At 47.5% G+C, this 21,625-nt stretch overlaps 1 protein-coding gene across 4 annotated transcripts in view; it reads right to left on the bottom strand.

Annotated features, from left to right (window-relative positions):
• Positions 1 to 21,625, bottom strand: part of TSPAN5 (tetraspanin 5) — a 174,886-nt gene that overhangs the window by 8,997 nt on the left and 144,264 nt on the right. For 3 of the 4 annotated variants that reach the window (XR_004526770.2, XM_019926447.3, XM_073805577.1), the window contains 2 exons: positions 4,635 to 4,781; positions 247 to 417 (listed from right to left, as the gene is read on the bottom strand). Coding sequence is in view for 3 of the 4 variants with exons in the window: in XM_019926447.3 (XP_019782006.1) it covers positions 247 to 417; positions 4,635 to 4,781 (318 nt within the window). In the remaining variant the exon portion in view is untranslated. The remainder of the gene's footprint in view (positions 1 to 246; positions 418 to 4,634; positions 4,782 to 21,625) is intronic. The other variant, XM_033857379.2, reaches the window with a different exon arrangement.

Raw genomic sequence — 21,625 nt, 5'->3', positions numbered from 1 at the left:
TTTTCTTCCTTGTTCTTAGTAGAAATTGAGGTAAGTGAAAATAAGACATTTCCCACTAGGGTACATAGCGTGTACGCCCTAGAACAAGTCAGAAAATGATAAATACACAAGCAAACAGACAAAAACCCATGCAGAAAAGTCAGAGGTAGGTTCCAGCTGGCAGGTGCAGAAGCCAGGAGGAGTTTTCATTGGGGTCATCCTTCCGAGAAGGCTTTTAACTTGAAAATAAACCAAATTTAAACTTACATATTCCTGGGTGAAGTCTATGAGGTTTTGCAAATCAATGTCATCCCTGTACGCTCTGATGTTGTTGTTTATAAAGAAATACAGCTGGTCTTTGATCCAGTCTTTGAAAACGAATGCCAGAACCCCGGCAGTGAGCTCCAGGAAGAAAATGATTCCCAGGAAGACAGAAAACTAAAACAAAAGGCACACACACAGACAACAGTTATAAGGGCGATTTGATCCTGTACAGTCAAATGCTTCCTTCTAAAAAGCTGTATAATACCATTGGGTTGTTACCCACGGCCAAGGCAGATAACCTTCAGTTTCTTAAGATTCATTAATAGAATATTACACTCCAAGAAGGGATTTTTAAAAATCACTTCATAATCACATTTTAGGTAATTCCATTTGGTAATTAACCAACAAAGCCCGTAAGCAGACGTGGATACTAGGAATGCCTCATTAGACCCACATTAAGGCCTAATGAATTTCTCCTGATGAATGCATTCGTCAGACGCCTGAACAACGACCTGCTCCTACCTCTAGTAAGCTTTTGGAACGCTGAAAGATAAAATAGCCCAGTATTTTAAGATCGCCTGTCATTTGTTACTGTGGCCTTGATTCTGTATGCAATACAGTCCTTTTCTGGATTCAGATACCGTGTTAACTCCCCTTTGCACCTGCGACACGGGGCACAACAGCAGATGGGTTCATTTTAGGTGAAGAGGTCAAAGAGGAACTGGGTGGGAAGGAGGGGGCAGCTGTGACATGAAAATAATTTCCCATGATGCAAACAAAATGAAACCACTGGGCTGAGGGCTTTCTTGGGACAGCAAGCTGTGCTGCCTTTCCTTTGTGAAGCACCAGGCCCAGAATACTTTAAATAGCATCAACGCGCAGCCAGAGGAAGACTTCGGGCTGACGCAGACAACAGGAATTTAAAAGGAAGGCCGGAGACCATGGGTTGCAAGGTAAATTGCCCATAAATCTGCAGAAATTTCCCTTTCATCTAGAAGACCCAGAAGTGTCTCATCTTAGTCATATCAACGTCCCGCTCACGCCCATGGTTCTTTCCACTTCCTCCCACCCCCATGTTCTCACCCTTTTCAAACTATTTTGCTCAAGCCGTTTACGAGAAATGAGGCTGTGAAGGACCAGAGGGTAAACGGCAGGCAAACTTCTGTGGACAAGGGCAGGAAGGGTGGCACTGGGGCCACCTGCTGAGCCGAGCTCCTGAGGGCTCCTGCCACCCAGGGAGAGGCTGGGGAGGTAGAGGGGCTACGGTCTGCGGTGCCTACATTCAGCGAGCAGACAGCATGCAGCCAACCAAGAGGAAAATATATTGGCGACGGGTGCAAAGGAAGCTACAGCTACTTACGAAAATAAAAGACAAAAATGGTTTATGCACTCAGCAAACACCTACTGAATGGCCCACAAGAGATCAGGCTCGGGCCTAGGTGGGCTTTGCAGAGGCAAGGATAAGTAGGACCACAGCTCTGCCTCCAAAGAGCCCACAGTCTTATGTGAGGGTAGGAAAGGACCGGGGGGTCAGGTCTTTCCACGTTAGATGTCAGTACATCTGGCAGTGTTTATCCAGGGTGCCAAGTGCCATTCTGGGAGGATGGCCATGAGGGAAGGGGTGGAAGGAAGAAAGAAATGCCTGCCAAAGTCTAGGACCCCAAGGTCTAGGTCCCAAATTCCAGACGCTCCAGCTCAGCCCCTCAGGTTCCACAGAGCTCCTGGTCATCTGTCCTTGATGAGTTCACTTTAGAAATAGAATCTAAACAGTTCTTAACAATCATCAGTAGTACCCATAATTTCAAAGTGAGCTTTCCTCAATCTAGAAAAAAGGAAAGAAGAAAAATCCTATCACTTTCACACAATGCCTACCCCCCCGCATAAAACGACTCCCTCCTTTATCGGGTACTACTCTACACATGTAAATACGACAGTTATCACACTGTAGAAATGAGAGAATCATAGCTAGTTCACAGGCGCGCACATGCAAAGTAGCAAAACACAGGTCAGGCAAAGGTTTTAATTAGATTTTTGTTCTCACCTCTATCAAGGTGAGGCCCAGTCACCCTGGTAAGTTTTCTCATAATGTTACATAATATATGTATCAGAAATTGAGTCCAAATTAAATTCTTATCAAATATTTGGCAGAAATCAGCATCCTTCGGGTCCTATGAGCTAATTTCCCCCGTTTCTGAAGGTGCAGAGACTGACTCCCAGGCTTCATCCAAGGGCCTCAGTCAGTCAGGAAGCTCCCAGATTTCCCCCCAGCAGTTCTCTTAGCCTTATGACATCAGATGTTTGAAGCTGTTTGGAGCCATGTTGACATTACTTCCTACTTCCTTCATAGCTCCTGCTTCAAAGCATATTCTAGGCCAGTTTTGACTGTTTGTACTAAATGGAGAGAGAGAGCATTTAAAATATTCTCCAAGACTTAAAAAAGCCAAGAAACAACACAGTTCTCTTCATTTCCAATGTGGGACTTCATAAATTAAGATGCCAATCTAGAGAAATGTATGTATTTCTGCCCGTTCAGTTAACTCTGGTATCTTCAACTACAAAAATCATCAACTATATTAAACAGGCTACCCTTATAAACGAAACTATATGCAATTAAGTCACATTAAAGGGGAGCAAGGAGACTAACGCTGATAAAATAGTGGCCAGTAGTAAGTATGATCTGTGGCCCAATGAGGCTACAGAAACGCTGAGTGAGGTGAGCTCAAGCATTTGGAAGTATCTCACACCAAGACGACTGGCAGGTTGTTAGGTCACAATCAGGGACAAAGCTCTCCTGAGGGCTCCAGAGATCAAGACTAGGTGAGGAATGAAGTAAGTGTGTGTGTGTGACAAATGGAGTCTTGGAAAACTATTCCCAACACAGACCTATGTATAAAGAACAGAGAACCAACTGCTCATTAAATTGTACACAGCACCAAGCGTCCCTTGGTTTTCCCTGTTAGCAGGAGTCACATGAACTTTCAGAACAGCCTCCAGAACCTTGTCGGAGGCAGAGCCGCCCAAATGCAAAATGAGCTATAGCCCAGGGGGCCAGTGAGGGGACAGCGTCTGCTCTTCTTAGGGCGATTCAAGAAAAGATGCCAGAGGAGATGCGGCGGAAGTGCGGGGGAAGGGAATCACATAGGGCAGGGCCGTTGGGACTAGTTCTGGTCAACGCTCTTGTTTCAAATGAAAATGCCGTTAGATGATGATGTGTCAGCTGAGGTAGAGAATGACCCTAGGAACAGGGGATATAACGCTAAGGCTGTTCTTCCAAAGTCCCACCGTCTTGCCTCCCCACAGGATGGTGGGGTTTTGAAAAATCATTTTCTGTTCTTGGAGAGGGGCGTGGATGCTGTCGTACATGGGGCTGTGAGACAGACGCTCACCAGAATGCCAAGCTCGAGACAGACAGGCACACTTAGCTGAAGGTGACCACTGGCTACACCTACCAAACGGATTTCAAACACACACAAGTAAACACAGGCCATTTTGATATCTTGAGGAAGGAATCTCCAAAGGAAAAGGCTTTTACTTTTCATTCTCGACTTTTTTTTTTTTTTTTTTGCGGCACGCGGGCCTCTCACTGTTGTGGCCTCTCCCGTTGCGGAGCACAGGCTCCGGATGCGCAGGCTCAGCGGCCATGGCTCATGGGCCCAGCCACTCCGCGGCATGTGGGATCTTCCCGGACCAGGGCACGAACCCGCACCCCCTGCATCGGCAGGCGGACTCCCAACCACTGGGCCATCAGGGAAGCCCATTCTCGACTTTCAATACTTATCTACCCCCTGGTTAAACTCCTCCTCCAAAAATATTCATGCTGACAATGATCACACCAAATACCCCACAAGGGATCTAAAAATTATGCTGGTCACACAAAGGAGGCCTTTGCGCTGGCAGAGGACACAGGAGATATGCATTTACTGTTTCTCTTTATTCACCAGAACCTACTGCTTAACAGATTTAATCTGGACATGTCACAGACACTGTGCTTACGTCTGGTTTCTCTAAACCAACTACCTAAACAGCTTTCTATTGACTATGTGCTTAAAAGAGGGGGCAAAAAATCATTCAAAAGAAGAAAACTAGGTACCTAGATAGACCTACCTTAGTCCTAAAGCGATTTTAGGGATTGGAATGCAAACTCATGATATCCATGTACAAAGCCTCCACGGATGGCATGGGGAGGGGCCGGTGCTGATATTATTAAGGAGGCAGGGGCAGAGGAGGATGGAGGGTGGGTATCTAGAAAGCCCTCCTAAAAGAAAAGCATTACCCAGGCCACATGCTCGCCAGTGCCTTCGGTACGGCTCACTCTTGCTGGTAGACAGGGTGTCCTTTTGATGTGAGATGAGAGTTTGGCTCTCAACCTGAGAGCAGAGTGCGGTACTTACAAACTTGAGAAGGAAAGTGTTTTCCCGTAGAGCTCCAATGCACCCAGCAAATCCCAGAATGAACATCACTCCTCCTACCACGAGGAAGAGCCAAACTGGGTCAAAGCCGCCAAGATCGGTGATGGAAGAGATGTTGGACAGAACTCCCTGGAAGCGGAAAAGAACACACAACAGGGTGCCAGGAGGCGGGGTCAGTTTTCTATCATGAAAAGATGACTGCCACTGTCTTTCCCCACCCCACCCCAAGAAAACCTTGAGAGGTATCTGACTGCCACATCACATCAAGAAACACCGCCAGACAGAAAGAAAGAAAGATAGATAGATAGATAGATAGGGAGATAGATAAAACAAAAGAAAAGAAAAACTACTTTCCAAGGTCAAGGTGGGTTCATATTTTCGGTAAAACTACATAAAGCAAAGACATGACCCCTAGAAACCGTCCCCAGACCCTGTATGGAGAAGACGTGGATGTTACTCTGCTTTCTACATCTCCAAATATAAGTGGTCTGAGTGAAAAACAGATGTGTAAGAAAGACACCTCTCAACACCCAGGAGGTGTCTGTCATTCTTACACCCCCAGGGCACGCAGATGCCAGACGAGGGCCACCTTCAAATCACTGGTGCTTCTCAGGAAATAGGGGAAAGCTGGAATCTTAAAGCTAACAGGGCAGCCAGTCCCAGCCACAAGCCCCTAAAAGTTTTCCAGGGAAAACTCACCTCAGGTCCACCCTTGAGCTCCCTGGGAGACCCTATCCGGCTCAGATCCCCAAAGCCCACCTGGGTGGTTTGTGCCCATGGCTGTCCCACACTGAGTTATTAGCGTATTTCCTTACCCTCATTTAAATGACTTAAAAATCAAAGGTTACTCCCTGGCTTGCAACCCGTTTGTTCTCCTGCCAAAAGGACCCAGAGTAATTTCATTTCTCCACAAACAATGCCACTTCTTTACAGAAATTTCTTCTCCCTTAAGTGTGATACCACATCAAATACCACCCAGAACCTAAGTTAGAAATTTTATGAGATGTTTTCCTCTATGATGGAAGGTATATATTTACTATTCATTCTTACAGAGGCCAGCTACTGCTATTTTGAAATTGTGGAGGTATGTGAGTCTTAAATACCCAATATCATCAGTACTTTATTTTCTTATCTTATTAAATTTCTTTTGAGCTCTCAAAATACCCCCAGAGTACCATGGTATAGTTTGCTGTAAAGTCTTAATATTAAACAATTTGTTTTCAAAGCATTCCCAACAACCTGGAAAAACAGGAATACTCATCTCATTTTATCCTTGAGGAAAACGGAACCCAGAGAAGTTTGGTGATTTGCTGAAGGTCACACAGCTATTGATTTTTTAGAATCAGAACAGAATGTCTACTTCAATAATCTTTCTCTACCAAGTGGAAGCTGTGTACTTGCTTCCCAGCACTTTTCAGTCAGTACTAATCAACACCTGAGTTTAGGGTTTCTATGTTTTGACCCATTTTAAGGTTGTAGGAACACTGAACAAGAGAATTTTGTTTATAAGGTTTCTGTTTCTTGCAGGGGTGGGCGCAGGGTAGGCAGGAATCACTTTAAGGACAATAATAGGATACTAATAATAGAACACGTATGAGGCACAAAGGACTCCTAAAATGCACAACTTTAACCTTATGAAAAAGGCCAGAGTTTAAATAAAGTCAGAGATGAAGGGCTGAGAGTAAGGGCTGAGAGTAAGGGCTGAGATTAATAAAGTCAGAGATGAAGGGCTGAGTTTAAATAAAGTCAGAGATGAAAAATGAGAGATTATTAAACACTTAGGAATGTAGGGTGTATTCACTAATGTCTGGGGTGACATCATACGAGGCAACCACACCCTTCGTGAAACTGCATAGATCAATGGTTTGATCCAACCTTGTGTTTCTTAGATTTCCAAGCTCTGAACTATGAATACTCCAGGGGGGAAAAAGGAAAACCCAGAAATACTGTAACCAATTCTCCACCTACCCAAATGATGCTGAGAAAAAACAAAAATTGCCAGAAGTCAAACAAAATCTAAGCGACAGTGGTGAGGGTCCAGAATTGGAAGGAAATCAACTTCTCCCCTCAGAATGCCTTTAAACAGAGGTGGTAATATTTAAGGTCTTAATGTTTCAGACCTGCTCAGCCAGGGGAGGAGAGGACTTTGAGGGTGTGTGATAACATTCTTAAACTTTAAAAAGTCAACATAATTGGGCTTCCCTGGTGGCGCAGTGGTTGAGAGTCCGCCTGCCGATGCAGGGGACACGGGTTCGTGCCCCGGTCCGGGAAGATCCCACATGCCGCGGAGTGGCTGGGCCCGTGAGCCATGGCCGCTGAGCCTGCGCGTCCGGAGCCTGTGCTCCGCAACAGGAGAGGCCACAACAGTGAGAGGCCCGCCTACCGCAAAAAAAAAAAAAAAAAAAAAAAAAAGTCAATATAATTATGGAAGAAGAATTAGACTCAATTTACTTGGCACCAAAAAGAGGCAGCAGAGCTGGAAGGGACAGGAGAAGATGTCAGTTCCAGCATAAAGAGGCCTTTCTAATACCAGTGGGTCTCCAGCAGTGGGGCAGAGAAGGCGGCCTGAGAAACATGGGCTTCCCCTGGCGGGAGCTGAAGCTGTGAACCTCCCTCAGCCGTGCTCCAGGAGGGATTCTCGAAGAGGAGGGGAACCTGGCACCTACTGTCCTTTAGGTTCCTTCCAGTTTTAAGACCATTCTATGATTTCATCCATTTTTAATGGGCTTTTTATTTGTGATTCACACCAAAGTCTGAGCAAAAATCAGATTGTTCTCAAACACTCTTCCATGCTCCACGGCTGTACACAAAGAGCTCCATGGATAACAGGACAGTTACCTGAGGAATTTAGCAAAACAGCAAACCAACACACACCTGTGCCTGAAATACCGAGACCCTCCCTCACCAAAAGGCGAAAAAAAGTATGGTCCCAACTGTCAGTAGATTCCTGGAGCACTGTCCTCTCTGGGTTTAATTTGGAGGATGAGAACTTGGCTTCTCAAACTCATTTTCTTACTTTTACCCTCCCCAGCCTGCAGGGGCAGTTTTAATTGAGAGGCCTTCAACTGTTTCCATGGAAACAACAATCATTTGGGGGCTGAGCTGGACTGAAGGTTCTACTCATTTAATCCCACATTCTGGCAAAAGACAGGGCTGGAGACAGATACTGGGAGCTTGTAGGAAATCATATTCTGCAGAGGACAGAAAAGACAACCAAAAACTTAATTTTTAATGGATCCCAGGTAGTTGTCAGCCGCAAACTAACCTGAATCTTAAAACACAAAGTACGGCAGTCAAGGCCCAGTTTTCTCTTCCTGAGGATTAGGATAGCTAACCTGGATGGGGATGGAAAGAAGACCTACTCTTTCACCTGTGCAGTGTCTCCAAATACTCACTGAGGAGCAGTCTTACTGTTTCTAACTACACAGAGAAACCAAGGAGGAGCTGAACATAATCCTGGCAACAATGACTGGGGACTACAAAACCGACAGGCAGTTGACAGCTCAGCCTTCTGCTGTCTCAAAGATGGGGTCTTTCACTGGACTCCTTAACTGTGTTAAACTCAAGTTGACAGATGAGTAAGAAGCGCTAGGACATGCCAGCTGAAGAATGATTATAATTAAAGCTTGTAGTTGACAAGAAGCCGGAAGAAAAAAAAATCCAATATTACAGTTAAGTCTGCCAAGTGATTTAAAACAGGCATTCAGATTCGTGGTAAATCCTGAGGAACGTGCAAGCACACCCGTGGCAGACACCTTATCTTCCGGGCACCTGTGTGCGCCACCCTCTCCTTCAGGGAACAGCGCCTCCCTCTTCTTGTGAGGATTCCTTCTTCCCAAACCCACTCCACCACCACCTCAGAGCTGCCAGCTCTCACGTGACCCCACCGCCCCGGCAGGAGTCGGAAAGCCTGAAATTCCCTGCCTCTGACACCAGGATCTGGAACAGGCATCTGTCTCTAGCGGCTGAGGCTGTAAATGGCCCAACTCTGGAGCCACGTGCCGCGTGTTTTTCACCTTGTGGAGAAAGTCAGTCTGTAGCGAGAAACAAAGAACGAGGGTAGGGGAAGAAAATCCTGACGGTATTATAAGCCCTGGCCTGACCGTGAGTCCTGTGAGTCACTCAGGATCCTCAGACCCCTTGATCGCATAGAGTGGTTGCATCTGGATCTGAATTTGCACCTGAGGAGTCCCACACGACACGACAGCTTCGAATAAACTGTGCTTTAGTGTTGCATCTATGTGCGTGCGAGCACACACACGACCAAAACGAAAGCTCACAATCTACCCTGGAAAAAAGTGTTGGGTCGGGGGTGGGAAGCAGACGGGGCGGGGTGGGCAGTATAGAGGGCAGTGTTGGATTTAATGATACCTTTACTCAGACGGCTGACGTTTCCAGTCAACACAGCAACTGAGCCAGCGTAAATAATCTCCTTCACGCTGACTCACTATCAATTCAGCATCACTAATGAAACAATCAGTTCTGGAAGGAACTTTTAGGTTTTGCCTACGTCACCAACGACACGTACATGATTTCAGCTCCAGTTCTCCACGTTGACTTGAATGGTCAGTCCTTGGGTTTAAATAACCACTTTTTAGAACTCAAACTTATTGAAAAAATAAACCAATACAAAACGTTATCTGGCTACTCTCCTTTGTACCCAGAGCTGCTGCTGATGTGAGAAGAGCACACACAGAGCCTGAATTTGCACCCCAGTAGTAAGTCCTCCTCCTGCCTGGATCCTGCAGCAACGCCCTGGGAGTTAAAGACGTCAAGGGTACTGGCCTTGTGCGTAAGGTCAGAAAATAGCATCCTATGAAGCTGAATCTAACCGGAATAAGGATAAATGGAGGAAGAGCGGAACAGTTTTCCACATGTACTTATTCCTTTAGCCATTTGTTAGGGTTGACGTGAAGGTGGAATTCTGAACAGGAGCAGCAAAGACAGAAAAGGAAGGAGTGAGAATAAGAGAGAGAGCCAGAGACCAAGATTGCAGGTCACAAGAAGAATATATTCGAATACTATAGAGTCAAGAATAAAAGGAGGATTTCTTATACACATATCCTTTGTTAATACATGAAGATTACATTAAGAAAAACTAGTATAAATGAACATCCGTAAGAATTCTTCATATTCATACTGTATACACCTGTACCTATATTCTTGTGACCCTCACTCATCTCCTCCAAGTCTACAGCTGTTGGGGGCAGCAGAGGCAAAAACAAATCGACCGTAACCAAGTGCTGCTGTAAAGACAAAATGAAGAGCAGTCAATTTAAAAAGTTAAAACAAATATTTTCAGCAAATTAGCCATTCCACAAATTGGCTGTTAGACAACTAGCTTTTGGCATATCAATCTGGAGCCTTTAAGAGACGACTGCCAAGGAAAATAGGAGATTTCCATTAACCCCTACGTACTAGACAGTATCTCTCAGACTTAGCAAGGAGACCAAGATGAGTCTAAGAAGAAATAAGACACATTAATGGAACACGGCTGAGGCAATATCATTATAACAGAAGTTTAGAAAGCCAACAAACAAAAAATGTACTGATGTGTATCTGTCACCATACAAGGGAGACTCTGAAATTCCAGCTACTTAGACAAGTCTGCTCTAGGGTGTGGCAGACAGCAGTCCAGGGTCGGCCTCCTCCTGGCACAAGCCACCTGGCTCACCTGCAATTTCCCCTGGAATCCAGAAAAAGGGCAGCCTGGACAAGGGCTAGATGTAGGGCAGACAGACAGACGGGACATCGCAATACAGACTACCTTGTCTTGAATCTCAGTTCCACTACCTATTACCTGTGTGATCTCGGTTAAGCTACCAAACCTGCCTAAGCCTCAGTTTCCACATCTATGAAATGGTACCCTACATCATAAGTTATCATGAGGATGTAGGAAATAATCTAAGTTAAATCCAAACACTATGCTAAGTCTTTGGCACATAACGAGAATTCAATCAAAGTTTATCATCACGACTATACTGGACCAAGAGGAAGACATCAGATGCTACAGAAAGCACACTGAAGGGGCTTCTAACCCAACGGCTTTGGAGAGGAATCCATTCTGCTTTGGCACTTGCCCTGCCTGACCCCCTTCTAAGAAGCTCCGTGGCCACACTGGATGATCATGTCTAAAGGAGGTGGCAGGAACCGACGTGCCAATCAATCTTCTTTCTTGAGAAACTGGAAGTCACCTAAAAGGCACTCAGAGTAAAGGCAGAAGGAAGAGGCCATGAGTAAGCAAAAGCCAGGAGTAGGCAGAGGCCATGAGGGGGTGGAAGCTGAGAGTACACAGAAGCGGCGCAGCGGAGAAAGGAGCAGTGAGAAGTCAGCCAGTAGCGGAGAGCATGCCCAGCAGCCGGCAGCCACGTGGCCGGGATGCTGCACACTGAACCAGGCCAGGGATACCACCGCTGCCAAGAAGCTGACTGCGCACGCTGGTCGCTGAAGATTCATGGCTCCTGAACGACTTCCCAGTTACTAAACCATGTCCCATTGCCTTCGAGATCTCGTCCTCCAATGGTCTGATGAACATGGTAAGTCTCAGTAAGGATATGACTCCACCCTCCACCCTCCATCTCCCCATCAGCACCTCGTTCATTCAACAGTCTCTGGAATTTAAGCAGCCCCTCCCCAGGGTTCGGCGATAAAAGACTATATTCTGAGCATCACTATTTCTTCTCGGAAGAGGTTTTTACACACATGCAGAAATGAAAACGCAAGCAAAACTCCAGAAGGGTTTCAAACCAATAAACCTCAGGAGTGTCTGTGGTTTTCCCCACCAGCACAGAGCAGCCTCTGTGTGCCACCTGGCAAGCTTCAGCGTCTTCTCTCTCAACTCAGCAAAGAAATGCAAAAATAGCATTAATAAGCCCCTGAAGGCTGGGACTCTTCTGCCTTGGCATATACAGGCGCATTCCTTCCAACTGCTGGATAAGAAACAGAGAGACAGGCAAATGGAATGTGCACCCAAAGCCAGGCCAGATGGACCCCTCGGAGATTTATGACCCTGGGCCCATCCACCCTCCCTAAACTACTCCTGGGTGAAACTGGCAACACTTTTCCTAGAGTAAGAGGGGGAGAAGCATTTCCCTACCTGAGAAAGAATGACAAGATAGGACATTTTCAAGAAAATGAGCTACTCAGAGAGGATGGCCCTGGAGAGCTGGCGATGGGTTTTGAAACCATGTCCACAGGAAGTCCAAGCTGGGACACAGGGGCACAGGGAAACGTGCCCCTGAACAATTCATCGGAGATCCTCAAGGAATGTTACAGGGCAAAGCCACACTGCAAACTCCAAACCCCATGTATCCAAGGAGTTCCTGCAGGATCCAGAGAGAGGACGCAGAGGAATGGGAGCTCGCTGGGACCTGAGTTCAGGGAGATGTGAGGGTGTAGGGGCAGCGTAACTCGTGGCCTGGCAAAGAGATGTAAGGTTAAAGGAAGACCGGACGCTTTCAAGATGTGTGGTTTTCCATTTTTATCTTGTCAGAAAAGGTCATCGGTGAGATTCAAGTAATCCCTTCTTGCAGATAAAAATCGGCCACTGCCTGCTTTTGTGGTGAGAAAGAAAAGGAGGGGTAGTCGTATCTCAGGGCTCCATAGACTCCTGCAATCAAGCAGCCACTGGGGAGGACAGCTGCACCAAGTCCCCTCGCTGGTACCACGCTCAGGCCGGGAAACTACCATCACCACCCTGGCGGGAGTGACTGCCTCTCTGAACAAGGAAACAGCCACTTGCAAAAGTGTCGCTTTTCAGAAATCCAGCGTGTTCCTAGCCACTCTCCAGATATTTCATTTGCACGTTCAGAAGATGAGAGACATACCCAGGAATATTCCTGAGTAAAAAGTTTAAACTGAAATATGTAATAGAGGCTCTGATCACGGTGGCCCTGCAACTAAGGCGGAAAAAAAAAGAAGTCTAGCCTAGTGGCAGGTGATCACTATTCTAGGGCTTCAGAGATACACAACTCATTCAGATCCTGAGCAAACAGGAATCACCTGAGAGGTGCCGGGTGCTGTGCTAGTCATGCGTATTTGGAGAAAACGTATGGTGACACCGTCAGGAGTTAGTCTAGAGGGAAGACAAGTTAGCAGGAGTGCGCTGGGCAGAGGTATGAGCAGTGTGTGTTATGGGGGTGTAGACAGGAGGGGCAGAAGGTCACGTCAGCAAGTACAGAGACAAAGCGGCAGGACCAGGCCCACCGAGAGGTCTACCTGTGAGTACGACAGTGGTGAGAGGAGACAGAGGTTGGTGGAGCGGGGCAGGGTTTGAATCTGAAGGCCTTTTGAGCAGAGGAGGGTCATTTGTGCATTTAGAAAGCTTACTCCTTGGGCAGCGGGTAGGTGCTAAGGAAACGTACACCTGCTACAGCTGCTAGCAGCTAAGGAGCCGCTAGGTTCCATGGTGACGCAGGCGAGAGATGCTGAACGCTGGGACGAAAGCCACGTAAGAGCTCCCCTACTGAGCACGGACTCTGCCAGGCACGGGGCTACCTGCATTATTTCCCCCTCACAGAAAACCTTCCAGGTACGGCTACTATCCACGGCAGGACACAGACCCAGCGATGGAGTAACTTGCCAGGTGACCCAGGTGAGAAAGTGGCAGAGCAGGGGCTTTGAGCCCTGCCACCTGACCCCAGAGCAGTGTTTTAACCACGATGCTCTACTGTCTGAAGAGAGACAGCAGCAGTGGGCAAGCCGATTCTTGTTTTCAATGTAACATCATGTGCTTGTTTCTAAAATGTTCAGAAAAATATGAAACGTGATGTTAGAATGATAGTCACACCTCAGACTTTACTGATAACAATCTGAAAACCAAAGTGAGTAGGAAACAACCTCCCCCTACACACACACACACACACACACACACACACACACACACACACACACACAGGCAAAGACTTCCTTCTCTTGCACGTCTCAGTGAAACCAAGTGGATAAGAAGTGGGTGAGGGAATTGAGATTTCTCCAGAGAAAGCAGTCGCTGTGCTGTGTGACTCTCCTTCCTGGGTAGGGGAGCAGGATTCTTTTGATTCAAAACCTAGTAAGGAAGTTTCAAGGGGACCCCTGAGGAAGCTCTGAGACACCACAAGGAGGGCCTGAGTCTGCCCGGGAAGGAGGCTGTGGCTTGAGGTCTAACCCCTGCCCCGGAAATCTGGGGTTGAGGAGGGCTGCAGGGCAGACAAGGGCTGTCCCGGTGGGACTGGCCTCACCCCCAGACGAGCGTGCCCAGGAGAAAAGATGACGGCAGCACAGGGCAGGCAGCTTGGGGTGAGAAGAGACCCGAGAAGCAGATTTGAGAGGAGCTGGTGGACGGCACGTCTGGGCAGGGGTGCAAGGCGGCCACGGGGAACAGGGATGTCCACCAAGATGAAGGGAACTGCCAGGCAGAGGGACTCGCAGGGAAGCTTCCAAAAGACCAAGGCAGCATCCCCTTTACCAGCTGTCAGGCCCAGAGGGCGAAGTCCCACCCCTACTTATGCCCTGACAGGAAGTGGGTAGAGGAACCTCAGGGGGACCGGGGGAGGGGTGACAGGAGGAAGCAGGGGGCGGGTGAAGGCCTCAGCCCTTCCTCTCTTCAGGGGCGCAAGGCTAACGGTGCTGGGCAACGGAGGACACTTTAAGGCAATGTTAGGTTTGGGGTTTCGATTTATTATCCAGCCCTGTCTAATAACTGGGCCTGGACTTGGGCCTAAAATGAGCGCAGGACTCTGGTATCTGAGGGTAAACAACGAAGACACTCAATTTTTGACCCCCCTGAATTTTCATTCCTGAGAAATCCCTCTGCAAAGTTTACCGGGACATACGAACAGTGAAGAATTAAGGGTTTTTCCAACGTATTTCATGTGTCTGCTGACCATACTGGGTACAGCACCTACAGATCATAGGCTGACTTTCCAGGTACTGAACGACAGCTGTGGCTTTCAGATTTTTTTTTTTTTTTTTTTTTGCAGTGCGTAGGGCCTCTCATTGTTGTGGCCTCTCCCTTTGTGGAGCACAGGCTCCGGACGCGCAGGCTCAGCGGCCACGGCTCATGGGCCCAGCCGCTCCGCAGCACGTGGGATCCTCCCGGACCGGGGCACAAACGCGTGTCCCCTGCATTGGCAGGCGGACTCTCAACCACTGCGCCACCAGGGAATACCCTGCTTTTCAGATTTTTAGCTGCAACAGAGAACTTGAGGGGATTACATGGACAATTGAGAAAGAGATGCAAACTTCCTACATTTCAGGTAATAAACTGATATCTTCGAAAGTATTTTCAGCATCTCAGAAATGTCTCCTTGAAGTAGTATCTCAGGTGAGGCATGCCTTTTTCTGTTTAAGTGACCCGGTAGCCACTTCCACCTACCACCGTCCCTCTGGCTACCTTGACCGCTACTGCTAAGAACTGCCTGAATCACGGAATCTCCTTGTCTAACTTCTCCTTCCTGGGAAAACAGGGAAGGTATTTCCAAGGCGAGTCTACTGTACGATCGTGACAGCAAGCAACTGGAGGGTTCTGAAGTGAGACTGACAATTACAGGCAGTGGTCAGGGCGCAAAGCCTCCAGGACAGCCAGGGAGAAAAGCGACAGAAGCTAGAGCTCTTCTCATTGCCATTCTGCCTCCTGGGGCAGGACTGTGCACCCACTCTCTCCTTCCAGCCGCTGCCGACAGAGCCAGGCCAGGCGAGGAGGTTGGAGGAGCAGAGAGGGGACTCAGGGAGGGAGAGCCCGTGGGGTGCACTCTTGCATATTCTCATTCACTTGGTCACAAGCAACACGGCATCCGCAGTATAGCAGGCACGATGCTAGACCCGAGCATAAAGCGGTGAAGGAGACGGGCTCCTGGCCTCGAGGAGTCTTCAGGTCAGACAAGCCAGGCCCGGCACCCCCTCCGCCCAGGGGGCTGGTGCTGGGGAAGCGGTGGCAGGACGCCCAACAGGAACCAGGAGCTCACACTGAGGACCAGGGAAGCGCACTTCTCCCACTCGGAAGAGCCGAGTCTCCCCCTAGCCCTCAATAGCTCTGCTGGCAGCCGCCTCGCTGGCGGCTGTCAGTGATCTGTCGCTCGGCCTCTGGCCCCGACCTGAGAATTAAGTAAAAAGCGTAAACACGGGAATTCCCTGGTGGTCCGGTGGTTAGGGCTCCAAGCTCTCCCTGCCAAGGGTCCGGGTTCCATCTCTGGTCAGGGAACTAAGATCCCACAAGCCACGCGAAAGTGGGTGGGGGAAGGCATAAACATTAGGCAAAACGGAAGAGGAAAGGTACCCCTAGTTTTTCCACGAATCAAGATAATCATATATAGAGTCCCACTTTTATGCCAGAAATAAATAAAATTTTCCCCTGATATCCAGAATTAATGGATGTAAGAAATCTGCTATTTCTAACACTGAACCCCTATCATATCAGACTTCAGAAACCACATGTAATTTTACTTCCTTTTAGGCTGTAAGAACTGATAACATGCTTACTAGAGATCTGAGGTGACTACTGACTTCTATACTGCGTGATAGAGCCAGGGTTTAAAAGAATGCTTTCATCTTCCCTTTTCGCTCATTCATTCACGAACGTCTATTACGTGCCAGTTAACGTTCTAAGTACTAGAGTGTAGCAGTAAACAAAAGTCCCTCTTGGGGCGGGGGGAATCCTTGTTAGCACAGAAGTGATAAGTCCTATGAAAACACAGAGGGGGAAAAACACAGGGAAGAGGGGAAAAGGGCTGGGATTGGGGTGAGAGTGGCTGCTTCACCTTCACCTACAGACAAAGGTGACATTTGAGCAGAGACCAGGAAGGAAAGGACGTCAGGTAGGGGAAGAGCAGTGCAAAGGGCCTGGGGTGGTGGGTCCATCTGAGATGTCAGAGGAACAGCAAGATGATGAATGGGGGCTACAGTGCATCAGGGGAGGGCACAGTGTGGGAAATAAGGTCTCAGAAGTGAGGGAGCACCACACACAGCTTTGAGCGAGACAGTAAGTGCACTGGAGGGTTTGGAGTAGAGAAATGACAGCATCTGTCTTACATTTAAAAGAATCACTCTGGCCTGGGGTGGGAGTAGGGGCACAACAGCAGAGGCAGGGAAACAACAGAGGCTTCTGCACTAACACAGGCAAAAAGTGGCAGCTTAGATCAAGGTATAGCCGTGCAGGTGGTACAAAGACATCAGATTCTCAATGTAGTTTCAAGGTAGACACATGGTGTTTGCTGAGAGACTGAACACAGTATGAGAAGAAGAGATAGAAGGGTGTCACGAACACCCAAGTGGGTGAAAGGACAGAGCTGCCATTTCCTACAGTTGGGAAGAGCAGGTTTGCGGGGAGAAATCAGGAGCATTGCTTTGGATTCTTACGCTTCCGAAGCCCGGTGGGCATTTAAGCAGAGATGCTGGGTAGGCTTGCGGATGTGACGAGTCTGGGATTCAGATGAGGCCGGGACCAAATATCTAAATTTGGAAGTCATCAGTGACAGATGGTACCTAACGCTCCAAGACTGGATGAGAGCTCCCAGAGCAAGAGTGAAGAGAGAGAGGGGTTTCTCCAAAATTCAGAGGTCCGAGAGGCGAGCTGGACCTTGCAAAGGAGTGTGAGAAGGCAGTGCTTACGAGGTAGGAGACCCAGAAGTGTGTGATCTCTTGGAAGCCAAGTGAGGCAAGTGTTCCTGGAAGGGAGGAATCATAAAACATGGCTTAGTCCTTGCTTTGCTGGTAAGAGTTTCAGGGCACCTGGGTGAGGAAATGATGTGCTTCAGGACCCATATGGTTTCAATAAGAAAGCGCCAGGGTGAAATAAGTCCTAGGCTGGTTATTCAGAGAAAAAGACAAGATGCAGAAAGACAGTCTGATGTAATGACAAGTAGATGGACTAGAAATTCTTTGACTAATGACACCCAAGGGCACACGTAAGTGAATGAGTGTCAACCCCAAAGCAAAGTTCTAGTGACATGTCATTGGGTTCTGCCCTTGGCCTGCTCAACGTACCAGTGGCTTCTATCAGTGATAACTACACTTGACTGCAATCAGAACAATATAAGAGGCTTGCTAAAAGAGAGCCTCCCTGGGGTGTCTACCCCAGACCTACTGAATCTGAATTTGCCAGGTGGCACTGGGACAGAGAGCTAAAGGCAGGCCTGAGTTCAAAGAAGGAATTGAGGGAGGAGGTTGATTAAAAGTACAGCTAAAGCCAAGCTAAATGGAACGGGGAATGTGCTGGATGACAGCTTTGGGCCTTAGCAGGTAGACACGCAGGTAGAATATAACTGGGTCAATTTGGAATCTTGCATTTGCCTCTGAAAATCAGCCAGATGTGGGATGGACGGAGGACACCTAGCTGGATCTGAGACCAATTTGGGACTCTCGGTGATTAACTGTGTGATCGCAAGCTGCACTGACAGCAGACAGGAGAGAAGGGACATGATCCAGCCATACCCTCTTTGGCCCCTAAAGCACCCTCTCCCTGGTGCTCATGAAAGGGCTCCAGAGAGAAGCAGATGTGCAGCCTGGAAACTCAGAAGGAACCAAGGACTAATACGGAGAAGGACTTACTGTGGGATCCAACAGGGCAGACCCACATTCAAGGAAGGAAAACTAGTAGGCTAGTAGGACATGATTCTAATGGGGTGGGAGGAAGGTCTTTCTAACAGTAAGAGAAACCCAGAGAGACAGAAGGTCTGAGCACTTTGCCAAAGGAATTGTTAAACTTCTATACACTCCAAATTAGCATTGTGGCAACGCCTTGTTTTATTTCTACGTGTACATGTTTTATGTATATATGCATGCCTTTCCTAGACCCTCAATTCCCTGAGGAATTACTTGCCCAGAGCCCAGCGCAAGCCCTGCCCCATGCCGTGTGCTCGGCAAATGTTCTTTGAATGAATGAGTTGCCAAGCCTGTTGTAGAGGTGATTCACGCTACACGATGGTTAATGTTCCTTCTAAAACAGCAGATCCTATGATTTCTGAAAAACTGCACACAAACCAGTTCCCTCTGGAGACACACTCATTCTTTGCATCTCGACAGTCTATTTGGAATTTAGATAATATAAATTATTTAATTATTATGTCTAATATTCAACTGTAATATCAGTCCTAGGTTTAAAACCCAGCCTGGTATTAAGTAAGTATGAGGGGTAATAACTTTTGCCTCCAAGGTTTCTGTACTCCACACGAAGAAGTGCAAAACCCCATCTGTGAAGGAAATCTGATCCTTCCAGCTGTGACCCAGTTTGGGGATTTACCCTCTAGGCCTCTTTTCAAGTAAATGTCACCACATCTCCACTGGGGGGATTTACTGATTCATGGGCTGGTGTGATCCGACCTGCAGGTGCATGCAGCTGCCGCCCTTGGCCGGCTGTGGTTCACCTCAGAACGTCATCCCATCCGAGGCCTGGTCTAGCTTAGAAGGTAACCCGAAGGGCTTCAACAGAGTAGCCTCTGCAGTTACCAAGTCCATCAATGCACATCACATCCTCCTTAAGAGACCCCAACACAAAGCCAGTTCTCGGGTCCACGGATCAGAGCCTGGAACTCTCCTAAAACTTGAGGCAGCTTTCAAAGCCACCGTCTGCTCCTTTCCCCATGTAGGAGTGGACGTACTGTAGCAATGCATCCAGGGGAGGGAACCATGTCTCCAGAGGGCATTTACCTCACACCGGGCGCTGTGCTGGGAGCCATCTCATTTCATCCTCACAGCAACCCTATGAGGTGACATGAGCGGCCCCTGCATAAACAGGGCAAGGGTATCTCAGATAAGTTAGTGCAGCTGCCCAAAGTCACACCGACGGAAATGGAGGGGTCAGCATCTGAACTCTGGTCTGTTCTGCCTAGAGCTGTGCTTCTTTTTTCCTCACGGCAACCAGAGCAATCTTAAAACAAAAGCCAGAGTAGGACACGCCCTTACCAAAAGCCTCTCATCCAACTTCTGCAGGACGCTGTCGGCTCCGGGTTCTGCCTGCCTCTCTTTCCACATCCTCACTTCTTCTTGCTCTGGCTCTCTCCCTTCCAGTCCTACCAGCCTTCTTCCTGTTCCTTGGAATCGCTAAGTCCCTGAGACTCAGGGCCATCATACTTGCTATTCCCTCTGCCTGGAATGCTGTTCCCCTAGTGCTATGCAGATCCCTCTAACTTCATCCAGGTCTCTGCTCCAGTGCCCCCTCCTCAGGGAGGCTGTTCCCAACTACTCTACCTAAAAGAGACCCCTTTCCCCACCACTCTCTAACTAGCCCTTACGCTACACCTGACGTTTCTCAGCGGCACTCACCATACCTGCGCGCGTATTCCTGGCAAGCTGACTGCTTACTGCCGAGGCCCCCACTAGAACGCAAGCCCCACGGGGCAGGGACTCTGCATCACTCACTGCTGCATCCTCACCCTCAGGCTCAGGGCCCAGACGCATGGCCAGCGCGCACCAAACTGGGCTGTTGCGCGTCGTCTACCCTCTGCTGCCTCCGCTTGGTCCCAGCTCACAGAGCCCTGCTACACAGTAGCTGGGTAACCTTGGCCAAGTAACCTCAGCTCTCCAGAGAAACCTTTCATTTGCTGACACCACTGGCCTTGACAAAAGAGGGAACTGCTATTTCATCCCTCCCTAGAGACCGCATCATTCCCTTGCTCTGCTATTTGTATGACACTGCCAGTTTTAGAATTTTGTGATTTTATCAGAGAAGAGACATCTGGGGCAACTGATGAAACAAAAGGATAATTATATTTCACAAAGAGAAAAAAAAAACCTTCAAAACAATGAATTTTCTATGTATTGCTAGAATAGACAATGAGTTCATATAATGCCTTCCAGCATCATTTCAGAGCTGATAGAAATGGATTGATTAAAGGAGAGTTATAAAGAGCTGTATGATCTGTCATCGAAGCAAACAGAGGGCTTCTAAAGGTGGAATTTCCGAGATTCCACCAATACAAATCTCCAAGCTTACAAGGGGATTGAGGCAGAAGCTGATCCTAAACCAGAAGGCCAGTATTCAACAGAACAATTTCTAGAGATAAAATTACCTCTGTTTTGGGAACGTAATTTGTCTCCCTTGACGTATAATCCCCGCCCTTCCTCCTAAGGTGGCTGGAAGGTGGTTCATTTTCCATAAAACTTTTCACACTCTGTAGAAGTATTACGTAAATAAACAGAGGGTGGTTCAATTTCAAAACTCTGGATTTATTTTGAACTTATTGGACGCAGTCTATCTAAACATTGTTTTACCTGTGGAAATTCCTTCCTACGTCTGAAGGGCTTTTGTTTGCTGGACTTCCGTAGTTTTTGTCTTCTTTCTTAGTACATGAAATACTTCAAAGGAACTCCTGACTTTGGGCCTTGGTCAAGCTCAGAGGGTGAAATACCAAAGTGATAAGAGAATGGTCTTCTGGGGAAATTTCAGCCAATGTCTTAGTTTACAACTTTTAAGCAATCCATCCACTCACTCACTCTCACAGGTGGGAGATAACAAAACTTCACTGTGTAGCCAAATACCAGAACAGATAAAACGCTGCCAGTGATCTCACATCCAAAGAAGGAAGCAAAAAGGAGTTTGTGTTTATTTTTGAATTCCACTGCTTGGCTTCAGTAGAAGTTGCAGAGAAAAAATTGAAAGGTATGGATGGGAAGTGAAGTGGAGGAATGAACGCAGGGCAGGGGTGTCGTGAGTGTGTTGTTTACAGAACAAACCACCCAGAACATTGTATCTTCATGCAGCCTTCTCCTGCCAGATTTATCCCTTTCTGTGCTGTATTTGATTACAAAGTTTGAATATTCCTTTAAACTTTCAATCAGCAGACAAGTGTTCACATTAGCAACAGTGATAAGTTTATCTGATGTTCAAACATGAATTATATCCAGCTTCCTTCATACATACCGCATGCTAACAGCTCAGCACGTAATGTTCACGCTAAAATACCATTTTTTATGGATTGAATAATCTTCCAAAGGGCTTTTTAAAAAGTAAAAGAGAAAAAAGGCTACAGGTGCTTTAGTATTATTTATAAGCATTACTGAAA

Source organism: Tursiops truncatus, chromosome 5 (assembly GCF_011762595.2).
Source record: "Tursiops truncatus isolate mTurTru1 chromosome 5, mTurTru1.mat.Y, whole genome shotgun sequence".
Lineage (NCBI taxonomy): Eukaryota > Metazoa > Chordata > Mammalia > Artiodactyla > Delphinidae > Tursiops > Tursiops truncatus.
This window is presented reverse-complemented; position numbering and strand designations above follow the sequence as displayed.